The 27651-nt window shown below is 39.2% G+C and overlaps 2 protein-coding genes across 6 annotated transcripts in view; both read left to right on the top strand.

Annotated features, from left to right (window-relative positions):
- strn4 (striatin, calmodulin binding protein 4) overlaps positions 1-15430 on the top strand; it is a gene marked incomplete at its 5' end in the record, with an annotated part of 41171 nt that extends 25741 nt beyond the window's left edge. For all 3 annotated transcript variants that reach the window (XM_083548862.1, XM_083548863.1, XM_083548861.1), the window contains 4 exons: positions 4538-4678; positions 10178-10276; positions 10553-10639; positions 12538-15430. In XM_083548862.1, the coding sequence (XP_083404988.1) occupies positions 4538-4678; positions 10178-10276; positions 10553-10639; positions 12538-12707 (497 nt within the window). In that variant the 3' untranslated portion in view covers positions 12708-15430. The remainder of the gene's footprint in view (positions 1-4537; positions 4679-10177; positions 10277-10552; positions 10640-12537) is intronic.
- A 675-nt stretch (positions 15431-16105) lies between these two features.
- Positions 16106-27651, top strand: part of prkd2 (protein kinase D2) — a 44813-nt gene continuing 33267 nt past the window's right edge. Inside the window, exons 1-2 of one of the 3 annotated variants that reach the window (XR_014534729.1) lie at positions 16106-16385; positions 16523-16958. Coding sequence is in view for 2 of the 3 variants with exons in the window: in XM_083548853.1 (XP_083404979.1) it covers positions 16632-16958 (327 nt within the window). In the remaining variant the exon portion in view is untranslated. Of the gene's footprint in view, positions 16431-16522; positions 16959-27651 lie in introns of all 3 variants that reach the window. The other 2 variants (XM_083548853.1, XM_083548852.1) reach the window with 2 other exon arrangements.

A 27651-nucleotide genomic window follows, 5' to 3' on the forward strand; every position in this document is an offset into this window, starting at 1 on the left:
AGATGCCCAGGAGGTGGCAGAACTCCCTCCAAAACAGCGCCGAGAATTTGGGTCCGCGATCCGAGACGATGTCTCTGGGAAAACCATGGAGGCGAAATATGTGCTGGAGGGCCAGCTTGGCGGTTTCCTTGGCAGATGGCAGCTTGGGTAAGGCGATGAAGTGGCCCATCTTAGAAAACCGATCAATGACCATCATGACGACCGTGTTGCCATTGGAAACGGGCAGCCCGGTAACAAAGTCCATGGCGATGTGCGACCACGGGCGTTTCGGAATAGAAAGGGGCCGAAGAAGACCTTGGGGGCGGCCACGAGGGTTCTTGTGTTGGGCACAGTCGGGGCAGGCTGCGACAAAGTCCCGGGTGTCCTTTACCATGGAAGGCCACCAGAAGCGTGCCTTGACCAGAGACGAGGTGCGAGGCTGACCGGGGTGACAGAAGAACAGTGAGTTGTGACACCACTGTACAACTCCAGAGCGGAGCCCCTCAGGGACGAACAGGAGACCAGTGGGGCAACCCTCGGGGACAGGGCCCCTGTCTCGGGCATCCCTGACCCGCTCCTCCAAAGCGAGGCTAAGGGTGTGGACCGACACAGACTTGGCAAGGATGGTCTCTGGGCACGGCTTCTCCTCCTCCTCCTGGGCATGAACTCTAGAGAGCGCATCAGGCTTGACATTCCGGCTCCCAGGCCGGTACGAAAGAGAGAACTGGAAGCGGCCAAAGAAAAGGCCCCATCTGGCCTGTCGGGGGTTGAGTCGCTTAGCCGATTGGAGGTACTCAAGGTTGCGATGATCCGTCCAGACCAGAAAGGGGACCTCCGCACCCTCCAACCAATGGCGCCATTCCTCCAAGGCCAGTTTGACGGCAAGGAGCTCCCTCTCACCCACCGGGTAGTTACGTTCCGAGGAGCTAAGGCGCCTGGAATAAAAGGCGCAAGGATGCAGGCGGTTATCCTCAGGGCAGACCTGGGAGAGCACCGCTCCTACCCCTACGCCGGAGGCGTCGACTTCAACAACGAACTGCTGAGCCTGGTCAGGAAAGATGAGGATAGGCGCCTCCGTGAATCGCCGCTTAAGCCCCAGAAATGCCTCCTCAGCCTCGGGGCCCCAAACGAACGAGCGGAGGGAAGACGTCAGAAGGTGGAGGGGTGCCGCCACCGAACTATAGCCCTTCACGAAGCGGAGATAAAAGTTGGCGAAGCCCAGGAACCTTTGTAATTGGCGGCGGGAGGTGGGGGTCGGCCAGTCCCGGATTGCCTGGACCCTGGCAGGGTCCATCCGGATATTCCCCGCTGAAAGCAGGTATCCCAGGAACGAGGTATGTGAGGTGTGGAACTCACATTTCTCGGGTTTTACGTAGAGCCCGTTCTTGAGAAGCCTCTCCAAGACCTGACGCACCTGCCGGACGTGCTCGTCCATGGAATGGGAGAAGATCAAGATATCATCCAGGTAGACGAACACGAACGTATTGAGCATGTCACAGAGGACCTCGTTGACTAGAGCCTGAAAGACGGCCGGGGCGTTGGTTAGGCCGAACGGCATGACGAGGTACTCGTAATGTCCGGCTGGGGTGTTAAAGGCGGTCTTCCACTCATCCCCCTCCCTGACACACACCAGGTGGTACGCGTTGCGTAGATCCAGCTTAGTGAAGATCGTGGCCCCATGCAGGAGCTCAAACGCCGAGGCCATAAGCGGTAAGGGGTAACGGTTCCGGACAGTGATAGCATTAAGACCCCGGTAGTCGATGCAGGGGCGTAGGGACCCATCCTTCTTTTCAACAAAGAAGAAACCCGCCCCAGCCGGGGAGGAGGATGGTCGGATGATACCCGCCGCCAGGGTCTCCCGGATATACTGGTTCATGGCAGTCCTCTCCGGGGCGGACAACTGATTCAGGCGCCCCCTAGGGGGACTGGCTCCGGGAAGCAGTTCGATGGCACAGTCAAAGTGCCGGTGGGGAGGCAGGGAGGTAGCCAAGGCCTTACTGAACACGCGCGCAAGGCCATGATAGATCGCAGGAACCGATGCTAACTCGGAGTGCTCGGGAGTGACAGCCGGCAGTGGTTTGGGTGGCGGGGGAGCAAGGCAGTGGCCGAAGCAATGCACACCCCAATCCAGAATATGCCCTGTTATCCAATCAACACGTGGATTGTGTTTCCGAAGCCAAGGGAACCCGAGCAAAACGGGGGCTTGGGGAGAGGAGATGACTAGGAAGGAAAGCTACTCCTGATGTTGTTCCCCCACTGACATGAGTAGAGGCTTAGTGCGGTGCGTGGCCCGGCCTAAAAGGCTGCCGTCCAGGGCTCTGATCAGCAGAGCTTCGGATAAGGGTTCCTTGGGAACCAGCAGTTGCTGGGCAAGCTTGAGGTCGATGAATTCGGCATCAGCCCCAGAGTCGACGAAAGCAGCCAATTCTGTGCCTCCGGGGCCAACCTGAAGGTGGACCAAGATAGTGGGTTTGGAGGGAGCAGGGAAGGAGTGGCTCGTGGGTGCTCCCCCCTTTACCGACGAGCCTTGCCTTTTACCGGGCAGGAGGCGGCTATGTGCCCTTTACCCCCGCAGTAGAGGCATAGACCTAGAGACCGACGTTTTTCCTTCTCAGCGGGGGTCAGGTGGTGGCGTCCTATCTCCATGGCTGGCGGCGGAGAGAAAGAACGGGTGCCAGAACCCAAGGCACGAGGTGGGGAACAGCTCGCAGTTGAAGGATCGTGAGGATCTAGGCTCTGAGCAGGGTAACCACGCTCCCGGCGGCGTTCCTTTATGCGCCGATCGATGCGTGTAGCCAATGAGATCAGTGAATCCAGATCCTGGGGCGGATCACGAGCAGCAAGTTCATCCTTAACGGCAGAGGAGAGGCCCTGGAGGAAAGTATCGTAAAGCGCAATGCGATCCCATCCGCTGTCAGTGGCCAGGGTCCGGAACTCAGCCGCGAACTCTGCAACAGAGCGATGCCCCTGTGCGGCCGAGACCAGGGAGCGGGCGGCATCTTGGCGTGGCGTAGATGTGCCGAAGACCTTCCGGAGTTCGGCAGAAAAGGCGGCGAACGATCTGCGGTTGGCTGATTGACTTTCCCACTCCGCAGTGGCCCACCTTAGGGCCCGGCCTGACAGGAGGGAAATGACGTAGGCCACCTTGGAGCGCTCTGTACCGAACTGGGAGGGCTGCATGCTAAAAATCAGGTCGCACTGCATAACAAACGATCGGCAGGAGTCCGGGTCGCCTGAAAACCGGGCTGGTTGCGCGAGCTGAGGCTCACGCATGGCCGAAGGGGTGGTAGGACGAGCAGGGCCGGCCGGGCCGGGGCTGCAGGTGACGACGGCGGCGAAGCACCTGTGGTGAGTCGGTCACCAAAACGTGTGCGCAAAAATCCCATGATTTCCTGCACGCCAGTAGAGAGGTTTTGGATTTGTTGCTCCTGCGCTGCTTGTCGGCAAGACAAGGCTGCTACATCGGCGCTAGAGGCAGGTACATCCACGGGATCCATGTTGGCCAGATTGTTCTGTCAGAAAGTTCAGGTTATAGGATCCAAGGCAGATGCAAAAGGAGCAGGGGAGAAAAGCTGTGCAGAGCCGAATCGGGAAGCCGATTTAGGTAGTCGATTCAGGGAGCCGATTCAGGGAGCCGATTCAGGGAGCCGATCCTACGCGGAGGGCGAGGATGCCGAGCCGGAAGAGCAGAACAGAGCAGAGCCGAGCAGGAAACCGGAGCGCGTTCAGCGCGAGCAGAGCAGAGCTGAGCCGGAAACCGGAGCGCGTTCAGCGCGAGCCGAGCCGGAAACCAGAGGACAGAATAGTCAGGTCAGAAACAAACAAACAAAACAGAGAATACGCTGGAGAGAGTTCAGGGCAAGCCTAAAGACAATCTGGCACTGACTGGAGGATTCAGGCGTCCTTATAAGTGCCAGAAAATTAGACGCCAATTCCGTGCAGCTGGTTGGGAGGGGGTGTTTCCTCTGTGATTGAGGCGGTAATGCCAGCAGTGCACAGGCGGGCTGACACTCCCAGCAAATGGTCTTCTTAGTTCCCAAATGTATATGGACAGTTGTTAAAAGATGAGGGAATGCTACACAGTGGTAAACATGGCCTGTCATTAATTTCAAAATTCCCTAATTTTTTTCTTTAAATAGTTCAATTTCTCACTCTAAACATTTGATATGTTTTTTTTGTTCTATTGTGAATAAAATGTGTTTGTGTGATTTGCAAATCAAATTTGCATTTTGTTTTCATTTACATTTTACACGGCATTCTACATTTCTGGGATTGAGGTTGTGCATGGCAGTTAAATATGGATGTTAAAATGTAGCCTGAGAGCATTCCACGAGTATTTTTTTTTGTATTTATTATGAAAATAAACATTGTATATTTCTATTCATATAAGCAATACCCAACAGCCACTAGCTTTAAATATTAATCTAGCAATATACATTCATGTATATATAATCCTTGTGCATAAATACAGCATATGTGAAAGACAAATTCTAGTTTTAGCGTAAACATGAATTTTTATTCTCAAGCTCCCAAAAAACAACACATTTCTCTACCGCAGAACGTGGAACTCCTACTTCCATTGCATTTGGAAATGTAGACCTGTCCCAGGCTGTTGTGTCCTTTGATACTGGTGAGACAGTCCTCTACGACCTCAACACAAAGCAAAGCATTATGGTCCTAGAGGCTCAGACAAATGAAGGTAAGAAATATTAAGTAAATCATTTGGTTATATTTCTTTACTCTGTATAGCTTTTAATAAAATTAAACCGAAATTTAGGATCAGGGATATTGCAAATGGCTAATGCATTTATGATTATGGTGATTTGAATACAGTTACATTTTATTTTACTGTATACATTTTTTTTATTTTTATATTTTCGTTATGTTCATAATTATGTTGCTGCCTACCTGTTCTGTTCTACACCTCTTTTTATTCTTAATAACTTTAGTATCCAGTGTCCCTAAAAAAGGATTGGTTCTCTGATGTGTCTGGTGCCTTAAGAAGTTCTGACTTTTGATGCCGTTGTGTTCATTGCTTGCTCAATATCTTGCTTGTGCATGCAAAAATATGCGGCAACAAAAGGAAAGAAAAAGCCAGGTTTATTTAAAAAAACAAACAAACAGGTGGAACATTTTCCGACTAATTAGGATAATTGTCAACAGGTTAGTTATATAATTGGGTATAAAAAGAGTATTTTACAAAATATCTCAGAAGTAAAGATGGTAGAGGTTACCAGTCTGCAAAAAAGTGTGTTGACAAATTATTATTAACAATTTTAGAATAATATTACTCATCATTAAATCACAAAGACTTTAAATATCTCATTATCTACGATTATAAAAATAAATAAATATTTTCTGGAAATTTGTCAATAGCGATAATCAGAAGATAATTTAAATCAAATGAAATTTTATTTGTCACATACACATACAGAGTACGACATGCAGTGAAATGCTTTTTTACGACAGTCCGGCATGAGGGAATAGAATGAGGAAAAATAAATCAAGAAAAAAAGAAGGTAGATAAATTTAAAAGTATAAACTATATAAGATATATGTGAAAAAATGTGTATAAACAAGGATGCATATGACCGTAATAAAAACATGTTTTCTCTTATATTATACTAGCTTTCTTTCATAATGTCAATAGAATACTGATGAATTTAAACAATATATTGAAGTATAGGGTATTTATTATTTAAAACCGAAGCATTCAATAAAGAACAACAAAAATCGCTGCTCTGTTGTAAAGTGAACTGTGCAGTACAAATAAGAACAAAATGCAAAAACTTTTGCCCCTCATGTGCAAGAGTTTGGCGACGTTTGTACAATTTAGGCCGCGTTGTTTCACTGAAGTGTATTCTCCCAGGCAGCGTGTATCTTGGGCCTAACATATTTAAAAGCTGTTTAAAGCCATCTCTCAACCGTCTTGCCATCTGTTGCTTTTTTTCTGTCTTCCAAAACTTTCTTGCTAAATGATTCCAAGTCCACCGCCTAGTGATGACAATCCACATCTAGGAGTTAATTCTTGTGTGGATTGTAAGGTTTCTGTTGTTTGAATATCTTCTTCACTCATTGTAACTTGTGTCAAATACCACAATCTGTCACGCTACACCACAGTAGTACACAGCACCCAGTGTATTTGTGAACACTTTATGCAGCATTTTGTTTGGCTACTGAAAATGAGTGATATACTCGATATGATTTTTGCATATTGTTAAAACAACAATTACAATATTATCGCACAAGATATACTGTATATCGCACACCACTAGTACAGTACATTTATCATGAAAATATTCAGAAAATCTGGATTCATCTCTGAGCACAGGGGGGAAAAAGGGAAATTCTATATTGTATGCCCGTAATCTTCAGGCCCTCAGGTGGCACAGTATTAAAAAGAGTAATGATTCACTGAATTGGCTCAGAAACACCTCCAGAATTCACATTTGCTGTGCCATTCACAAGAACAGGTTAAACGTTTGGCAAAAAAACTACTCTGTACAGGGGGCGTCTGCTAAATGCCGCAAATGTAAATGCACTCCATACTATTAATTTAAAGCCAGACAATTTAATAAATAACTCGGTAGGTAACAATATAATCTTTTATTCCTTTTCAAAAGAGCAAATATATTTAATTTATTTTTACATGAAAGTAATCAACTTGTGTATTAGATCTTTTACCTACGTTTCTTAAAACAGATCATTGCAGAATCAAACCAGCCTGTTCTATAAATAATAGTCAGTTATTAAGCCTTTAGTTAAAAAAAACTGGCCTTGACCTTGTCAACTGTCCAACTATAGGCAAATATTAAACCTCCCCTTTATGTCTAAGATCTTAGAAAAGGTTGTAGCACAGCAATTATGATCATACTTAGACTGGATTACTTAGATTAGATAAACATTTTTTAAACTTATCTGTCAGGATTTAGGCCTCATCATAGCACAGAGACAGTGATGGTTAAAGTGGTAAATGACCTGCTCTTTGATCAGTGCTGTTTCTCCATGGTTGTGTTGCTTGAAATTAGATCCACTTTTTACACCATTGATCATAATATTCTCCTCAATAGACTGGAAAATGTTGGAATTAGGGGAACGGCTCTCTTCTGGCTCAGGTCTTATCTAATTGATTGATATCAGTTTGTAGATGTAAATGGTGAGTTCTCTACACTTACTGAAGTAAAGCCTGGTGCTACACAAGGATCTGTGTTAGGCTCATTGCTTTTTTTTTATTACTTCTGTAACTGTAGCTGCTTTGTGACAATGTTATTTGTACAATAACATTGTTATAAGCACTATACAAATTAAACTGAATTGAATTACACAGTGGTTAAAATAGTAGTCCTGTCCCAAATTTGTTTTTAAAGCTTGTTGCAGCCATTAAATGTGAGATAATTACAATATTTAAAAAAACTAGACTTTGATTAGGCTAAAAAAATACATCATCTCATACCCTGAAAAGCCAGCTATAACATTTAACATTTTATTGCAGATTAGCCATTAGGGATGTACTGTATAATGGTACTAGAAAAATACTGGTATATATGATATTTCAAATCGTATGATATTGTAATTTTGCTGAATTAACTTCATAAGCTGCTTCTTCTTTTGGCTGCTACCATTAGGGGTCGCCACAGCGGTTCATCCATCTCCATATTACTCTGTCCTCTACATCTGCCTCTTTTAAACCAACTATATGCATGTCTTCCCTCACCACATCCATAAATCTCCACCTCATTTCCTCCGTCCTGGCGGCTCCATCCTCAGCATTCTCTTACCGATATACCCCATGTCCCTCCTCTGCACATGTCCAAACCATCTCAATTGGGCCTCTCTCACTTTGTCCCCAAAACGTCCTACATGCGCTGTCCTTCTAATAAACTCGTTTCTAATACTGTCCATCGTCATCACTCCCAACGAAAACCTTAACATCTTCAGCTCTGCTACCTCCAGCTCCACCTCCTGTCTTTTACTCAATGCCACTGTCTCTAAACCATACAACATCGCAGGTCTCACCACAGTCCTATACACTTTCCCTTTCACTCTTGCAGATACCCTTATATCACATCACTCCTGCCACTCTTCTTCACCCTGCCTGCATTCTTTTCTTCACTTCTCCACCTCTTCTCTCTGCAGCCGCACTACCTCCCTCTTATTCACACACACTTATACTCTGTCTTACTCCTGCTGAATTTTATTCCCCTTCTTTCCAGCGTGTACCTCCACCTCTCCAGACTCTTCTCAACCTGCTCCCTACTCTCACCACAAATCAAAATATCATGCAAACATCATAGTCTATGGAGACTCCTGCCTGACCTCGTCCGTCAACCTGTCCATCATCACTGCAAACAGAAAAGGGCTCAGCTGATCTTTTATGCAGTCCCACCTCCACCTTGAACCAGTCTGTCGTTCCTCCTGCACACTTTGCTGGTGTCACACTGTCCTTATACATGTCCTGCACCACCCTCACATACTTCTCTGACACACATGACTTCCTCTTACAATACCACAACTCCTCTCTCTGTACCCTGTCATATGCTTTCTCTAAATCCACAAACACACAATGCAACTCCTTCTGACCTTCTCAATACTTCTCCATCAACATTCTCTAAGCAAATAAGGCATCTGTGGTGCTCTTCCTCAGCATGAAACCATACTGTTGCTCACAGATGGTCACCTCTTCTCTCAGCCTGGCTTTCACTACTCTTTCCCATAACTTAATGGTGTGACTAATCAACTTAATTCCCCTGTAGTTACTGAAGGTCTGCATATCTCCGCTATTCTTAAAAACCTGTACCAGCACACTCCTCCTCCATTCCTCATGCATCCCCCACCTTCCAGAATTTTGTTAAACAATTTGGTTAAAAACTCTGTCATCTCTCCTAAACATCTCCATGCTTCTACCCGTATGTCATCTGTTCCAACTGACTTTCTACTTTTCATCCTCTTAATCGCTGCTCTCACTTCCTCCTTACTAATCCTATCCACTTCCTGCTTCACCAGCTCCACACCATCCAACCTTCTCTCTCTCTCAATTCCCTCATTCATCAAATACTCCCTCCATCTTCTTAACACACTCTCCTCACTAGTCAACACATTTCGATCTCCATCCTTTATTGCTCTAACTTGTAGCACATCCTTCCCAGCTCGGTTCCTCTGCCTGGCCAATCCAATAAATCCTTTTCTCCTTCATTAGTGTCCAACTACTTATACAGGTCCTCATATGCCTTTTCCTTGGCTTTCGCCACATCCCTCTTTACCTGCTGCCGCATCTCCTTGTACTCCTGCTTACTACATCACTCTTTCATTTTTCCTTCTCCTCCATCTCACAACCCACTTGTGGAGCATAGGCACTGATGACATTTATCATCACCCTTTCAGCTTTCAGCTTCACGTTCATCACCCTATTAGAAACTTTCTTCACCTCCACTACACTCTTACTGTAATCTTTCTTCAGAATCACCCCTTCACCATTTCTCTTTCCATCCACATCATAATAGAACAGTTAAAATTTACCTCCAATGTTCCTGATCTTTCTCCATTTCCACTTGGTCTCCTGAACACACAACATATCTACCTTTCTTCTCTCCATCATATCAGCTACCTCACTTTCTTTACCAGTCATAGTACCAACATTTAAAGTACCAACCCAAACCTCCACGCTCCAACACTTCTCCTTTTCCTGCCGTCTCTGTAGACGTCTTCCTCCTCTCCTTCTCCACCTTCGGCCAACAGTAGCCCAATTTCCACCGGTACCCTGTTGGTTAACGATACCTGTGGCGGTCGTTGGTAACCCGGGCCTCGACCGATCCGGTATGAATTTCTGATTCGTGATCCGCGTATTTGATCTGAGACATGTTTTACGCTGGATGCCCTTTCTAACGCAACCCTCCCCATTTATCTGGGCTTGGGACCGGCACTAAGAGTGCACTGGATTGTGCAGACATAATTGAATATATTTTCATTGTAATACTTCAGTTTTATATATATATATATATATATATATATATATATATATATATATATATATATATATATATATATAAAACTGACTTAACTTTTTTGAGGATGGTTGCCCCTTATGGTATTGATTGTGTGTTATTACATTGTGGTGTTGTACCGAAGCCAGAATTATGGTGTCGAGTCATCCCTATTAGCCATACATATAATATATATGTGTTTTCATTGTACTCTGCAGGCAATCCCCTGATTAACTGTGTGGTCAGCCATCCATCCCAACCAATCTCAATCACTGCTCATGAGAACCGCAATATCCGCTTCTTGGACAACAAGACAGGTGTGTGTGTTCATGTTTTTGGTTATGTAATTGGCTGTCAAAGTTGCCAGTTGCATTTTTGTCGAGCAGCTACCATTAATACGACTTTTTGTTGTTGTAGTAATTAGGAATGAACTAAAGAAGGCATCAAATTATACTGTGTACGTGACTAAAATTGCAAGATCAGCAGATGAATCTCAAAGGGAATCAAATATCTGAAATAGTATAGAAATTCTTTTTTTTTTCTCATTCCAATTCTTTTCCGTACTTCCTTTCTGCCTACCTGTTTATCTGTAGGGAAAGTTATTCACTCCATGGTGGCTCATCTAGATGCAGTCACCTGCCTTACCACTGACCCTAAAGGCATTTACCTCATCTCTGGCAGTGAGTATAAAAACACCTTATTCTCATACTCATCTCATCCTCTAATTAAAAGGTTTGTTTGTTACAATATCTTTAAAACATACAATGTAATACAATTTAAGCCATTTTATTGCTTAATCATCCCAAACAAAGTATGCAGAGTGATAAAGTACAATCGAATTAAAAATATATTTACCATGTATAAATGTATTCCATAATAAAACTACATTCATTCACACAATAAGCCTGAACCTCTTTTCAAAGGTGGAATAAGTACTAATATTCCTAAAATTTATAAAAGTAAATGAGTAGTACAATTACTTGTCTTAAAATCTAGTAAAAGTAAGTAGCTCATTTAATATGTACCAAGTTTAAATTTCCAGGGCGCTATTTTTTTCCTTGCTTTTTTTATTCGCATTTTTTACTTCGTAACATTATGATTTAAATTATAGCAAATTATAATACTTTAAAACATACTTAAGTAAAATTACACATTTTAAAAATAACTTGAAAAAGTAGAAGTAGACAAAAAACCTACTCATTTACAGTTATGCGAATAAATGTAATTCAATTCAGTTTTATTTCTATAGTGCCTTTAACAATAAACATTGTTTCAAAGTAAGAACTATAAAACAAAATTCACTTATTTAAATGTAAATGTATGTATATTCATCCTCTGTGAGCAAGAGTGGGGCGACTGTGGCAAGGAAAATCTCCCTTTGATGGTATGAGGAAGGAACCAGACTCAAAAGGGAACCCATACACATCCTGGTGGCACCAAGAGTGTGATTATAAATCATTGAGAAATATCATGAGCACCAGTGTGTGATTTATAAGTAATGTCCTTTTTACAATCTTATACAGTCAGTCGGAGTAACCAGGAGCTCCTGAGCAACTCAGTAATTAGCTCAACATCTGAGATCATTATAGATTCAACACCAACTCCTTCGCCAGAGCCTTTAAATGTTTAATGATGAAGAAACAGCAGATGTAGAATGTTATGTTGAGTATTGATTTCTTAATGAATTCATTACTTTTAATCCTATGAAGAGATCAATTTGAATATCATACATGATGCATACATTTTTGGACATCTTAAACAGCACACAGCATTTATTCATTCAATGAAAATATTATGCCACACAAACAGGAAGTGAAGAATAATTTCAATGTACATTGTGTGATGTGCCCGAAATTTACATGTATGTTCACTGATGAGGTATAATATACATGCAAATAGTGAATTATTTTCCTAGAGCAACCAACTTGAAAGAGGAACTAATCTTTTAAATACTCACCCTGAAGGGTTTATCAGAACCATGCCAATTGTATTTGTCATAGTGCCAACTTGTGGCAACAGGAAGTATAGCTTATACATTTTTGTAGTCCTTTTTAATGGATCATCAGATCCCATGCCGAATTTGATCTGGTTCCAGAAACATTGTGGAAGCTAAAAGAAATGTTTGATGACTTAAATGCTTTTTTGTATGGTGGTGTGAGCAGCTCATGGTTTGCAATTTTAATAAATAAATGTATGTTAAATTATGGTAAATTCATAGAGACATGAAATGACTGATTCCGACTTAGCTCAACTTAACTATAAATCCTTTGTTTTCAATATAAATTTTTTTTTGTTTGTTTTTGTAAGTTTTGTAATTTACATGTATTTTGACCAAAAGTTTATAGTTAATTTTACATGAAATTAATGATTCATTAGCGTAATGCCTACACTAGCTTAGATTCATATCACATTTGGTCTCATCCAAAAAGACTAATAGAATTTACAGGAATGCAGCATACTTCAATCATTTTATTGTTAAAAGGTACAAGCTTCTCTCACCTGCTCTAATTTTTAAAGTTCTGTGTGACTAAAATACGTTGTGCTCTCTCACAAAATACTTACCTTGTCTTTACCTCAGGTCATGATTGTTCAGTTCGCTTATGGATGCTGGATAATCGCACGTGTGTGCAGGAGATCACAGCACATAGAAAGAAGCATGATGAGGCCATCCATGATGTGGCTTTCCACCCTTCACAGCCCCTCATTGCTAGTGCTGGAGCAGATTCTCTTGCCAAGATCTTCATTTGATCATGTCATCACATCTAATTCTCAGTCATAATTGGTTAGTGTAAATAAGGTTTTCCCAAAGCAAAACATTTAAAAGTGATGTAGGTAAACAGACCCAGCAAATCCTGGAAAGCAGTACATTAACCATACTCTATAAATTTTCTTTCTGTAGATATAACAACACTAATGCACCAATATGCAGGCTGATATTGGTAGCGTGAAAGCTCAAATTTAATCATTTCTGACTAGACTCTGGCTAGACACCAAATGCTTAATATAAACACGGAAAAGGTTAACCTGTTACATTGGAGACGGATGATCCGCTATAGCGACCCCAAGCGGGAGCAGCCAAAAGAAGAAGAAGAACTTAAATTGTTAAATGTGTTATTTAAAAGGTATATTTGACTATTAATTAGCTTAGAATTTAATGCTGTCACACACAATGTGTATTGTTCCACAGTTTACTTCATATGAACCATAAAATATGTGAAAAACACATGAACACGTGAAAAACAGCCATTTCATAGCAGCCAAAATACGGAAAACATCATCTCGCCTATGTACTCTACTCTCTGGTTTGATGCATACTTTATGACCTTCTAGGGTATCAATATGTGCTTTGGTCACTTTTCACCTGAATATGATGTATGGATATTAATACCACCCTAATTTATACACCATGACTCACATGTTTTATAATTTTAAAATAGATAAGAATGGTCTATTAAATGAAACACTATTAATATCATATAATTTAAATAAGCTACAGATCGTTTGTCTTGTGTATAGGACTGGAGTGGGATTTTTTTACAATCTGTGTTTGTTGTTGCATCACTATTGCTTGAGTTTTGACCTTCTTAATCGTCAATCCTGGGTCAGAAGTATGCGATCCTAATTTCTCATTTACATTACCCACACGTAAAGTAAACAAAATGGTTTAAGTACTAAACTTCATATCCATAAAGCCACTGGTTCTCTTTGTTTCTGAAATTTTGTATATTATGCAGATTAGTAATTATATCTGTAGCTAGATCTAAACTTTTTTAAGCCTGGTGTATTCAAATCATACTATTATTATTATTATTTGCTGAGTTGGATGGGCAGCTACAAAAAAAATCCTATACACAATAATAGATTATCTTGCTGTGTGTTCACAGCCCACTGTCTCAGAAGCTTTGGTGCTAAATTCTTTACTATCAGGGAAGATGTTGGAAGTATTATTTATCCCATGCTTACATTTGGATTAGATTAGTTATTGCTTACTTGCTCCATACAAACATACTAGTTAAACTATTAAATATAATGCCATGTTTTGCGCTTTTTATATGCTTGATTATGAGTGAGGGAATGCTGGAATGTAAGAAGGTAGAACAAAGGAATTAAAAAAAATAATGAAGGTGAATACTTGTGCAAGTCATATTTTGCCCCTGCTTAAGCCCATTTATTTTAAAACTATCATTATTAAAAAATACTGAAGACTATTAAACACTACAATTAGAGACATCATTTATCAGCCAATGTGCTGGATAATCATTATTTTTGGAACTCCTGTTTCCTGTTTATCTATGCGCATTATTACACCACCACTCCATCCCTAGCAAAATATGCCTCCAAAGGGCATGGAAAAGAAAAGTCTTTTGAGGGAAGTGAAACATTTCACATGCAGTAATTTTCTTTTCAGCCTTTAGATTAGTTGTGGACTGCAGAGGTCCAAGGTCACGCTTTTACTGCCTTCATTGTTGCTTAGTTTACTTATGTACCCTAACATCATTTCACTGGTTGGAGAAGTTCTTGGAGGCGAGTTGGTAAGTTTTGCAAATATAAAAGACTGAATACAGTATCTTGCTCTCATTTAGACCATCAAAAATATATTGCATTTGTTCATGTTTCTGTCTAACCTAAAATTCAGACATACTTCCAAGGTATTTTCAAGTTAACCTCATCTAGGTTGGTTACAATGATGATGATTATACCTTTAGTGACTGTAGTGCAAGTTATTTGTCCTGTAATTGCTTAAATAAACACACAACTACAATTAGTTTTACAAATGAATTCTTCAGGGGTAACATAAGACTCGCGAATGGATACCTTTTGATCACCCTAAATTAATAACAAAAGGGTTAACTAGAAGTGTTTTAGCAACATTGATTGTTTTTATAGACTAAGTGATTGAATTTAAGTTTCTATAAACCCATATTTCTGCAGGTTTTAACCAGCAATTTTACTATAGTCAAGTAGGTTTATTGGTATATGTTAATCAGAATATATACTATAAAAGCAGCTGCCATTGCACAAACCTCATCTTTTGCCAACTTTGCTTTCTTTATACAAACTACTAAAAGTGATAAGAGGGCCGTGGGCAACGATTATGAATGAACAAATCCTTTTAGTAAACTAGAACCTACACTGCAATGTAGAGGTGTTTAAACAGTTAAAATGGGAAGTAGTTAATAAGTCAGTCCAATGCCAAGATCAATGGACATTCTGTCTAATGTATATTATTTGTGGCAATTTATCACTGTGTGATATTTTGTACATCATATAAAGCTACATTCAAACATTATTCTTTAATGCCAAGGGAACAAGGCCTTTTGTATTTATTTATTTTTTGTTATGCATATTTTTAAACTTCATTATAACTTCTATAAAAAAAAAACATCTCTTGTCTTTGCAATTTTGTTTAATTTGCAATTCTTGTATTGTTATTTGAAAAGTAAATAAATAAAGATGGTTTTGTACATAGAGTGCAATATAGTGATTGTTTTGTGTGTCACATTTCTTTTAAGCATATAAAAATGGAAATAGTAAACATGACTATGCAGTAAATCTTCTGAAAATGACCTGCTTGCTAAGTGTAATACGTTGCTAAAGCACCTTTTGCTTCTAATACAGCACTCAATCTTTTGCGGTGAGATTTCACTCGTCTTGCTTATAAAAGTTATAATAATAATAATTTATTTATTTATTTTGCTGAAAATGCTCTAGATCTATCGAATTGGCACGGGATCTCATGTGCACTGCCCATTTCCTGTCATTCCCCATGTTTATAAGCATGTTTATTAAGTTATAAGTACTGTATATTCATTAATAGTAAGTCAATAATAAGTATATAACACAAAACTGTACTTTTTGAATAAAGAAGCTTACAAAGATACACGGAGTTGCCAAATGGGATATAAAGAGGTAGGTGCAAACACTAGCAACTGAACTAGATAAAGAATAAATTGTGAGCTGAAAGACAAATAAAGAAGGGAGGGACTTTTCCAGGGTGGGGGAGTAAAAAAAACAAGAAAAAAACATAAGGTGTGGCGGATGAGGCTCTAAAGAACAAGAAAGACCCCTTTATAACTCCTGCTACATCCTATTGGCTGTGGCTGCTGTCTGTCACTGCACTTCCTTCTCAGGCAGTGGGGGGCGGAGTCATCAGAGGGCGTGTCTACAAAGTCTTAAGTCTTTACTGTTCAGCTGAATTCGACAAGAAACCGAAACGGGTTAACTTGCAAAGCCAGATTAACCAGGCGCTCTCTTACCTGCACCGTTTCCTGTATTAGGAAGCCATCTTGTTTGGACAAATTTATGCGGCTTTTTTTTTTGTTTTGTTTTCTTTTTTGTTGTGTTTCTTTTTCCTATTTGAGTCTCCTGCCGAAGTTTGGACTTTCTTCTTCCCGAAGCAGCTTTAGAAGAGCGGGGCAGGAAGAGGTAGGGGGAGCCGCGGGGCGAGGAGGAGGAGGAGGCAGACTTTCTGTAGAGTAGCTCCCTTTAATTAACTGTTTTCCTTGTCTCCCTGTTTTATTAAATGAAAAGCATTTATATATTTTTTTCTGTTTCACAAACAGGATTGCAACAGTGAGGGAACTGTGCTTGGCCTGTCCTGCTGTCCTGTCCGTGTTCTCCCTCACACCCCTTGGACTTGTTCCACTACTTGACTGGCTTTAACATTTTAGGATGGCGAACAGCAGCCCTGCAATACCCACATCACCCCAGCCTAGGATATTCTTCCCTCCAGGTGGTTCTTCACCCCCTGGGTGTGTGGACACACAGCATGCCACACAAGTCCAATTGCCTGCCGTCTACACGCCTGTCTGCCCTGCTGCTGTGGACACAGGGCTTTCCCAAAGACCCAGTGGCACCAATATGTCCGTCCTGCCTCCTCCTCCAGCTGGAGTGTCTTTTATTATCCAGATAGGACTAACAAGAGAGTCAGTTCTTCTGCCCCAAACAGCGGATCTTACATATGTCAAACAGATCGCCTGCTCCATTGTGGACCAAAAGGTGAGTTCCAAATATTTGGTTTCAAGTGTTTTTTTTGTTAATCCATAAAACTTTTTCATGTTTATTTTTTATTTATTTATTATTATTTGTTTCATTATAGTCACCAAGTTGTCACATTACTTCCTTGAAAGAATGGCTTAATATATCAATCCCCATTTGTATTTACAGATTTATTTAAAATAATTCTTCAAAAGGATTAAAAAAAAATTCCCAATGCAAGTTTTCCACACTGTTACTTGTGACCTTCTCACAACTTCAACAGAATTTCTTTTTAGAATAGGAATTTAAATTTAATATTTTGGTGACTAAAAAAAACTAATGCAATTTATCCATATGGGCTGCAAAACATATATCACACTTAGTTATCTTTACAAAATAACAGGTTATTATTATAGGCCATATGTCAAATAACAAAATTAAAGGTAGAACTTTCATTGATTATAACACGATAATGACTATAATAAATATAATGACTAAAAAAATACTCATACTCATTGAGGTCACAGAGGGTAGAAGCTTCAGTTACAAAGGCATTGTAATACACACACACACACACACACACACACACACACACACACACACACACACACATATATATATCATATGCTTGTTTTAAGGTGATTTTTGTGCTTGATTTAGAAAAAAAAAACTCTACCGAAAAATAATTGTAAATCACTAAACAAATGTTTTGTGATTAACAGTTATTTTTTTGGTGGAGTTTATTTTATTTTTATATCTGAGTAAATGAAGGAGGTTGTGAATAAATGTGTGTTGAGTTGATGGTTTTGCCTCTCCCATATGTATTTTTTTATATTTTTGATAAAAATGGTAAAACAGAAATTTCTTTAATTCAATTTATTAAATATAATTTTGTGGTTTTCCTACTTGCTATGTGAGATTTAACATCATTGCTCATTTGAAGCCTCACGCATCACTTTTAAACATTACCACTTCTTCTTTCTTCTTCTTCTTTCGGCTGCTCCCGGTAGGGGTCGCCACAGCGGATCATCCGTCTCCAAAAAACATTACCACTCATTGTCTAAATCTATCACTTCAAACTAAATCATAGGGAACTTTAACAGTATATGAGCATGTATTTTTTACATTTGCATTAAATGTGTTTGTATTGCAATTTTGTATATTAACTGAACTAAACATTAACTAATAATTTTTTTTTACTTATTCACTACGGACGAGGTCCGACAGGAGTCTCCATGGACTATGATGTTTGTGGATGATATTGTGATTTGTGGTGAGAGTAGTGAGCAGGTTGAGAAGAGCCTGGAGAGGTGGAGGTATGTGCTGGAGAGAAGGGGAATAAAAGTCAGTAGGAGTAAGACAGAGTAATGGTGCAGTTGCAGGGAGAAGAGGTGGAGAAGGTGGAGGAGTTCAGGTACCTGGGGTCAACAGTGCAATGTAATGGAGAGTGTGTTAGGGAAGTGAAGAAAAGAGTGCAGGCAGGGTGGAGTGGGTGGAGAAGAGTGACAGGAGTGATTTGTGATAGAAGAGTATCTGCAAGAATGAAAGGGAAAGTTTATAGGACTGTGCTGAGACCTGCGATGTTGTACGGTTTAGAGACAGTGGCATTGAGTAAAAGACAGGAGATGGAGCTGGAGGTAGCAGAGCTAAAGGTTGATGTTGAGGTTTTCGTTTTCGATGATGGACAGGATTAGAAACGAGTTTATTAGAGGGACAGCGCATGTAGGACGTTGTGGTGACAAGGTGAGGGAGGTGTGATTGAGATGGTTTGGACATGTGCAGAGGAGGGACATGAGTTATATTGGTAGAAGAATGCTGAGGATGGAGCCACCAGGAAGGAGGAAAAGAGGAAGGGCAAGGAGGAGGTGTATGGATGTGGTGAGGGAAGACATGCAGGTAGTTGGTGTGAAAGAGGCAGATGTAGAGTACAGGGGGTATGGTGACGGATGATCCGCTGTGGCGACCCCTAACGGGAGCATCCGGAAGAAGAAGAAGACTACTGAAATTCAATAACGTCACTTTACAAGCATCATTTTACCGTAATTAGCACTTGCATTAGGTGTTGTGTTAAGATTTTTGTTTTGCAACCCTCTAAGTATGTTTGGAAAGTTTCTGCTTCAAGTACAGGCCTATATGGCAGCACATGGCCTATGGCATTATTTATTTTGTTAAGCTGGATATTTAACCCAAAACCTGGCTTGGGCAAACATAGAGCTTTAAACAAGATGATTAAAGAAATTAAACAAGCAGCACACATTTTTAAACTTAACTTATAGTGCAAAAAATAATTATATTACTTATTTTACATAAATATTTCTGCACAATTATGCAAAATTTCTGCACATTCTCTCTCTTTCTTTCTCTTGTGTGTGTGTGTGTGTGCATATATATATATATATATATATATATATATATATATATCAGGGCAGTAAATGAACATGTTAATAACGCGTTAACAGAAATTAATTTTAATGCCACTAATTTAAATTTTAATTTCTTTTACTAATTATTTCTTTCAAAAGAATGCCCTGCCCATGCACACTGTATAGAATTTTATATGTGATTACATTTGACAAGCACTTGCACAAACCACAGCCCGATATAGCTCATGTTCTCAATGTAAAAGAGAGACATCTATAAGAATAATGCATAGTTTTGCAAAACATTTTGGAGCCAACTTTATATAGAATCCTCATTACACATGGGCTCCAATTCGCTAAACACAAAAAAAAAACAAAAACAGAAATCACATTGCAAACAAAATACAAGAAAAAAAAAAAAACATTTGCAAAAACATACATGATAAAATGTGTGTGCCCATGGCTGCGTAATAGCTGTGTATTATTCAGTACATCAGCATTTTTGTTCATGCTATATTACATTGAGTAATCTTGTTTTGTTTATATCTTTTATTCTGTTAACTTTACTTAAGAGTTTGTTTCTTTTTAATTCCTACCGTTAATATCTCTGTATTGCATTGGCTTGTATGAGATCCTCAAAAATCCATAAATACATGTTACCAAAGCATGTAAGTACCACAAACTCTTGCCAATGATCTTGCTACTCTAATTTCTTGGAACAGTGCACCTCTGTGTCTAAGTATTAGGTAAGTATGGTCCATCACTTTTGCTTTTGTTCGGATCAATTTTGCATGGAAATACAGCGTTTAATGCTACATTTGTCATTGTGAATATTTCACTATTCATAGAAATATAAGTTCATTCGTGCCTATCAACAGGAAGTGAAACAGCACTTGAAAAAGGAACTCGCCTTGTTATGAAGAAAACACCCTTTGCCCCTGCTGAACTCATGATAATGTTAATGGATCACTATCACAATTTGAACTCGGAATCCCTATGTGAACGTGAACTCCCACAAATCAGGAGGCTGTTCAGGAGAGGAGACTTTGTCCACTTGATTCAGTCTTGCCATTCGGCTTTCACCTTTCCCATCAACACCACATTTTAATTCACAGAACTGTCACTCAATTTTATATCTGGAAATTGATATGCCTGAAAATCTCAGATCATCAATTGCTGAATTATTCGAACCAACCTTTATTTATTAACAGACTTGCCAAGGTCCTCAATCTTATGCTTTCTTAATTTTGATGTTTGGTGTGTACATTAACTTATGCTCTTATAACCTGAATCTGCATGATACATGCATGCAATGAGCTGCTCCCTAATGATAAGCTGATCAGATAAATGCACAAATGCACTTCTATGCATGTGTATATCAGAGGTGGGAAGTAACTATAAATACTTCGTTACTGTACTTCAGTAGATTTTTCTGGTATCAGTACTTTACTCCACTATTTATTTTTCAGTAAACTTTTTCTCAACTTTTTACTTTTACATTTTTACACAAATATCTGTACTTTTTACTTCTTACATTTTAAAAACCGGCTCGTTACTTTAGTTTTAATCCATTGATTTGGTGAAATATATATTTTTCTTTTCACTGCCGAACAACCGATTTCCTGTTACTGCGCGTCTTTTTCAATCCGCTGGTGTATAAAGTCCTGACTCTCATTCTTTACGAAGATAAGATTCAGCAGACAGAAGGCAGTAAGAAGTTTGGGGTTAATGTGGATGAGACAGAGGGAGTCAGTGATGAAAACATGACTGAGAACAGACACATTCATGATCATCATCATCTTTTCTCTGCTTGTGTTCTGTATGTGGATCTTTAGCCTGGACACATTCATTCGGTAACAACATTTTTAATTTGTTTTGTATTAATATATATATATTTGGCTGTCAAAATTAAAATTATTGTAAACGGCACTAGATGTTATTAACACGCTATCAATTCAGCGCGCATTTCTGTTTTTCCATTTTTATAAAAAGTATAAATACATAAATAAATAACTAAATATAAAAGAAGCGAAATTAAAACCTACAGCAAAACATACACTTATTCACGACGTCCCTTCTCTACTTAGATATACAATACATAAATAAACTCCACCGAAAAATTATTTTTAATCAGTAAACTTTTGTTTAATTTTTGCACAAAGTCTCAAATCAAACACCAAATTCGCCATGTTTTACAGAATTAAACCTTTAGGTGGCGTTTTGTGTTTTTTTTCCATCATAATGGCGACACGAACTTAAATTACTGGGTTTATTGGTCGTACAGATAAAAACAATACATCATTCAAATCTCTAAAATGTCTATGATTATATATATATATATATATATATATATATATATATATATATATATATATATATATATATATATATATATATATATAAAAGCTTCTTGACTTGAAGAGGTGCACTTTCTCCGGTATCACCTCATTAACTGTCCGTGTGGAAACATAGCAAAGGCTCTTATTGATGTCCACAAATCTCTGCACTGTTATAGCCTTTATATTTAATCACTGTACACATGCTTACATAAATATCACATGCTGTAAATATGGTACATATTTATCTGCACTATTTGCACGATTGCTACTTTTTGCACTTCTGGTAGATGCCAAACTGCATTTCGTTGCTGTGTACCTGTACTATGCAATCTATCTATCTATCTATCTATCTATCTATCTATCTATCTATCTATCTATCTATCTATCTATCTATCTATCTATCTATCTATCTATCTGTCTGTCTGTCTGTCTGTCTGTCTGTCTGTCTGTCTGTCTGTCTGTCTGCCTGTCTGTCTGTCTGTCTGTCTGTCTGTCTGTCTGTCTGTCTGTCTGTCTGTCTGTCAAATATTAATATGATATGACGTCCAGTTAACAGCTAAAACGTGTAGAAGTAATAACTACTTTTTACTTAAGTACATGTCAAAGTCAAGACTTCTTTACTTTCACTTAAGTAAAGAGGTATGATCAGTACTTCAACTTTTACCCGAGTATTTTAAAACATGAGTATCTGTACTTCTACTTAAGTAATGGATGTGTGTACTTTTGCCACCTCTGGTGTATATAAGGTTCATGTGTCACTAATGAATTAAAATGTGCTTCCTTTCGTTCTTTCTTTTTATGCTTTCACCACCAGGTGGTGGAGAAATGATATTTTCTGGTTGTCCACATGTCTGACCAGCTACACTAGATTCTTGCACTAAATTAAACTGAATTGATTTTGGAAGTGTCTAAAATAATTTTTCTTCAATAATGTCCTCACTTTAGGCAATTTTGGGGAGTGATCTTAAAAATCGTACAAATTGAAAACAAAAAGAACTAGACTTGCTGGCAGTGGGGCATTATCATGCTTACTTTTGTGTATAATAAGGCAGTACAATGATGATTGTGTGGAATTACAGTAGCATGTCTACAGTGTGCAGTGGAGATTGCAATGCGAGCTTCAGATAGTTAAATGACAGAAGCCTGTTAAAAAAGTGCACATTCTTTTCCTTCCTCCACAGCGTCTTAAATTACCAGTCACAAAGATTTTGAAGGGATGCTTTGATTTTAAAAGTTATTCCATTGTAGCGTACAAAGTTAGAAGGCTCATTGATTCATCAGCTCTTCCCAACTACAGTGAGGAAAATAAGTATTTGAACACCCTGCTATTTTGCAAGTTCTCCCACTTAGAAATCATGAAGGGGTCTGAAATTGTCATCGTAGGTGCATGTCCACTGTGAGAGACATAATCTAAAAAAAAAAAATCCAGAAATCACAATGTATGATTTTTTAACTATTTATTTGTATGATACAGCTGCAAATAAGTATTTGAACACCTGAGAAAGTCAATGTTAATATTTGGTACAGGAGCCTTTGTTTGCAATTACAGCGGTCAAACGTTTCCTGTAGTTTTTCACCAGGTTTGCACACACTGCAGGAGGGATTTTGGCCCACTCCTCCACACAGATCTTCTCTAGATCAGTCAGGTTTCTGGCCTGTCGCTGAGAAACACGGAGTTTGAGCTCCCTCCAAAGATTCTCTATTGGGTTTAGGTCTGGAGACTGGCTAGGCCACGCCAGAACCTTGATATGCTTCTTACAGAGCCACTCCTTGGTTATCCTGGCTGTGTGCTTTGGGTCATTGTCATGTTGGAAGACCCAGCCTCGACCCATCTTCAATGCTCTAACTGAGGGAAGGAGGTTGTTCCCCAAAATCTCGCAATACATGGTCCCGGTCATCCTCTCCTTAATACAGTGCAGTCACCCTGTCCCATGTGCAGAATAACACCCCCAAAGCATGATGCTACCACCCCCATGCTTCACAGTAGGAATGTTGTTCTTGGGATGGTACTCATCATTCTTCTTCCTCCAAACACATGTGGTCTCATCTGACCACATGACTTTCTCCCATGACTCCTCTGGATCATCCAAATGGTCATTGGCAAACTTAAGATGTGCCTGGACATGTGCTGGTTTAAGCAGGGGAACCTTCCGTGCCATGCATGATTTCAAACCATGACGTCTTAGTGTATTACCAACAGTAACCTTGGAAACGGTGGTCCCAGCTCTTTTCAGGTCATTGACCAGCTCCCCCCGTGTAGTTCTGGGCTGATTTCTCACCTTCCTTAGGATCATTGAGACCCCACGAGGTGAGATCTTGCATGGAGCCCCAGTCCGAGGGGGATTGACAGTCATGTTTAGCTTCTTCCATTTTCTAATGATTGCTCCAACAGTGGACCTTTTTTCACCAAGCTGCTTGGCAATTTCCCCGTAGCCCTTTCCAGCCTTGTGAAGGTGTACAATTTTGTCTCTAGTGTTTTTGGACAGCTCTTTGGTCTTGGCCATGTTAGTAGTTGGATTCTTACTGATTGTATGGGGTGGACAGGTGTCTTTATGCAGCTAACGACCTCAAACAGGTGCATCTAATTTAGGATAATAAATGTAGTGGAGGTGGACATTTTAAAGGCAGACTAACAGGTCTTTGAGGGTCAGAATTCTAGCTGATAGACAGGTGTTCAAATACTTATTTGCAGCTGTATCATACAAATAAATAGTTTAAAAATCATACATTGTGATTTCTGGATTTTTTTTTTTTTTTAGATTATGTCTCTCACAGTTGACATGCACCTACGATGACAATTTTAGACCCCTCCATGATTTCTAAGTGGGAGAACTTGCAAAATAGCAGGGTGTTCAAATACTTATTTTACTCACTGTATGTCTGAGTTTTTGGGTTTTACTAATTACTCAGTCTGGGTTTGGTGGTTGCCAGGAGAACGGTACTGGTTTGACTGCATTGTGCCAAGTGTAAAGTTTGGTGGGATTTTCAGGAGTAGGGCTCAGCCCTTTAGTTTCAGCAAAAGAACTCTTAATGCTTTAGCATAATAAGACATTTTGGACAATTTCATGCTCTTTGTGGGAACATTTTGGGGGACAGCCTCTTCCTTTTCCAACATGACTGCGCACCAGTGCACAAAGGAAGGTCCATAAAGACATGGATAAGCGAGTTTGGTATGGAAGAACTTGACTGGCCTGCACAGAGTCCTGACCTCAATCCAAAAGAACACCTTTGGGATGAATTAGAGCGGAGACTGATTGATCCAGGTCTTCTCGTCCAATATCAGTGTTTGACCTCACAAATGTGCTTCTGGAATAATGGTCAAATATTCCCATTAACACACTCCTAAACCTTGTGGAAAGCCTTCCCAGAAGAGTTGAAGCTGTTACAGCTGCAAAGGGTGGGCCAACATCATATTAAACCCTATGGATTAAAATTCGGGTGTTACTCAAGCTCAGTGAAGCCGGACAAAAGAATACCTTTGGCAATATTATATATATATATATATATATATATATATATATATATATATATATATATATATATATATATATATATATATATATATATATTACCATATGTGCATATGCGTAATATTTTACAAGCACTATATTTTTTGTATAACATTTTAAGAAAGGTAAAAAAAAAGCTTGATTTTGAAAACGATATCTGTTGATTTATGACATCAAAACCCAAAATCCCCCTCAATAATAATAACCTTCATTTAAAAACTGCATGTTGTGTTCGCTTGTGTTATCTTTTACTAATATTCTAATATTTAAATTAGTTTGATGATCTAAACATTAAACATGCAAAAAAATAAGAGGAAGGGGGCAAACAAGGAAGGGGGCAAACACTTTTTTACACCACTGTATAAATTATATTGTTCAAACCTGACAAAGTCATTAACTAGGCAAAGATTCCAGAGAAGTAAAATAATTGGTTGAACTTTTACTATACCTGTTTTCATGTTTATGAGTGACATATCAGTCCCTGTCAAACCAGTAAAATTCCAGTAATTAGGGACAAAGCATGAATAAAGAACAAGTCAGGTGACAAAAAATACTCTTGTTCATCACATTATAGATTTAGTCACCTCTCTGTTATAATAAACTCCACTCTTTGGGAAAGCCAGGATTTTGCTGTATGGCTGGGGGTTTTTATTCATTAAGCATCAAGATTATTTGTGTAGTCAGCTGTTTTAGCAACGCACGAGATTTAGTTAAATTCAACTCAAGAAAACAATATCTTCATAGACCATGCTATGTGCACAGAAGCATTGTTTGCAAGAATCCTGTCTGAGCTCTGCAGGCAGTTCCTTTGACATTTTGGCTTGGTAATTTCTCTGATATGCATTGTCAGCTGTGAAGCCCTTCATGTCCAGTCAATAAACTTTTACAAGGTAAATCTCCAGTCAATGTATCTTATCTCACAGTCAAAATCAAGGTTTATATTATCATATTTATATTATAATATTATCAGACAATAGTGGATCAAAGTAAACATCATATTCTTGTTCAAATGGTTTTATTAGCATTCTTAAATTATAATGATAAGAGCAGTAATTGTTAAAAATGATTTAATACTATAAATTGGAATAACAGAGTTACTGATGTTAGAGAGTGCAAATATTATTTATAAGTCTCTTATTGTCTTAATGGCTAGTGGTTCTATAGAATTACAATCATGAATTGAAATGGAGAAATTAGATACATATAAATGGATATGTTGATCTGGCAGACTATTTTGACCTGTAAAATCGGGCACATGCGACATAAATACTAGCTAACATTTTCCAATTATTTTGGAAGGTATTCATGATACTGGATATGATGTTAAAGCATTTTGGCCAGGATTTTTTTGCCAAGAACAATATTAACTATTAATCTAAATACATATGGTACAGTTAGAGGTTGGTTATGAAAAGTTGGTTATGAAGTGCTAAACATGGAAATGCGTAAGGTGGGGGTGCTAGAGTTCTGTTAATATTGGGTCAGTGATGACATAGTTGATAAGGTGATAGATTATTGAGTGGAAAGTCATGAGTATAAACTGCAACTCCCTTAAACAAGGCTCTTGAGCCTCAAATGCTATGTTGATACATGTAATATGCTCTGCATAAGGGCGTCTGTAAAATGCAATAATATATATTTAAACATTTCCACCCTGTAATTATTTGCTTTTGGACCATTTAATTGTGATTAAATGAAATTTCAGTCTATATAGCCAAAACTTTGTGGACACAAACCTTAATGAACTAAAGCAAGTAAGAGAACTTACTTAAAAACTTGTAAGTGAGGTCTGGTTAAACACATGGTTTTATAAGATAAAGTGGAACATAAACTGAGTGCCAGGTCTCCAAAATCAATTCCTAGTCTCACTAATGCTATTGTGGCTATAATCCTGCATAATCAGAAACTCTGTTTGATGCCATTTAGATATGTTTTTCTAAATGCACTTTAAATTCTGATTTGTCTAAGTTTCTTTATGAAATCCAGGTTATGTGAATCTCACATTCATTCTTGGCTAAATATACATTTTTGACTGCTGTGCATTGGAAGAAAATAAAATTTGTCTGAAGAAATTTTCATTGCCTGTATCTGAAACTATATAAGTTCAAGTTGTCTTTGATGCCAAACAAAATAACTTTTGCTTTGGGCTATTTAATTAAATTTAATCCAACAGTTTATGTTCTGTCTACAATGACGAACTAAATCTATTGGTTTGCAATTATTTGGTTAGAGAGCATCATCGGCATAATTATGGTAAGCAGTGTTATTGTTTAATATGGTTAATGGGAGCATGTAGAGCACAAATGGCTTGAAGTGTTGATCCCTGAGATTCCACATATTGTCTTGGCCCCGGGAAGTACATTTTTAGTGCATCAAATGCTCAAAAGGGCTTACTGGAAGTGCATGAAATGTGTTTTTCTTGTGCATTTTAAGTTAACAGCACTGCTTAATAGCATACTTCTGGCAAATCAAATTCACCGGTAAATAACATGTAATCCAAGCAGTG

This window comes from Silurus aristotelis (genome assembly GCF_946808225.1).
Source record: "Silurus aristotelis genome assembly, chromosome: 8".
NCBI lineage: Eukaryota > Metazoa > Chordata > Actinopteri > Siluriformes > Siluridae > Silurus > Silurus aristotelis.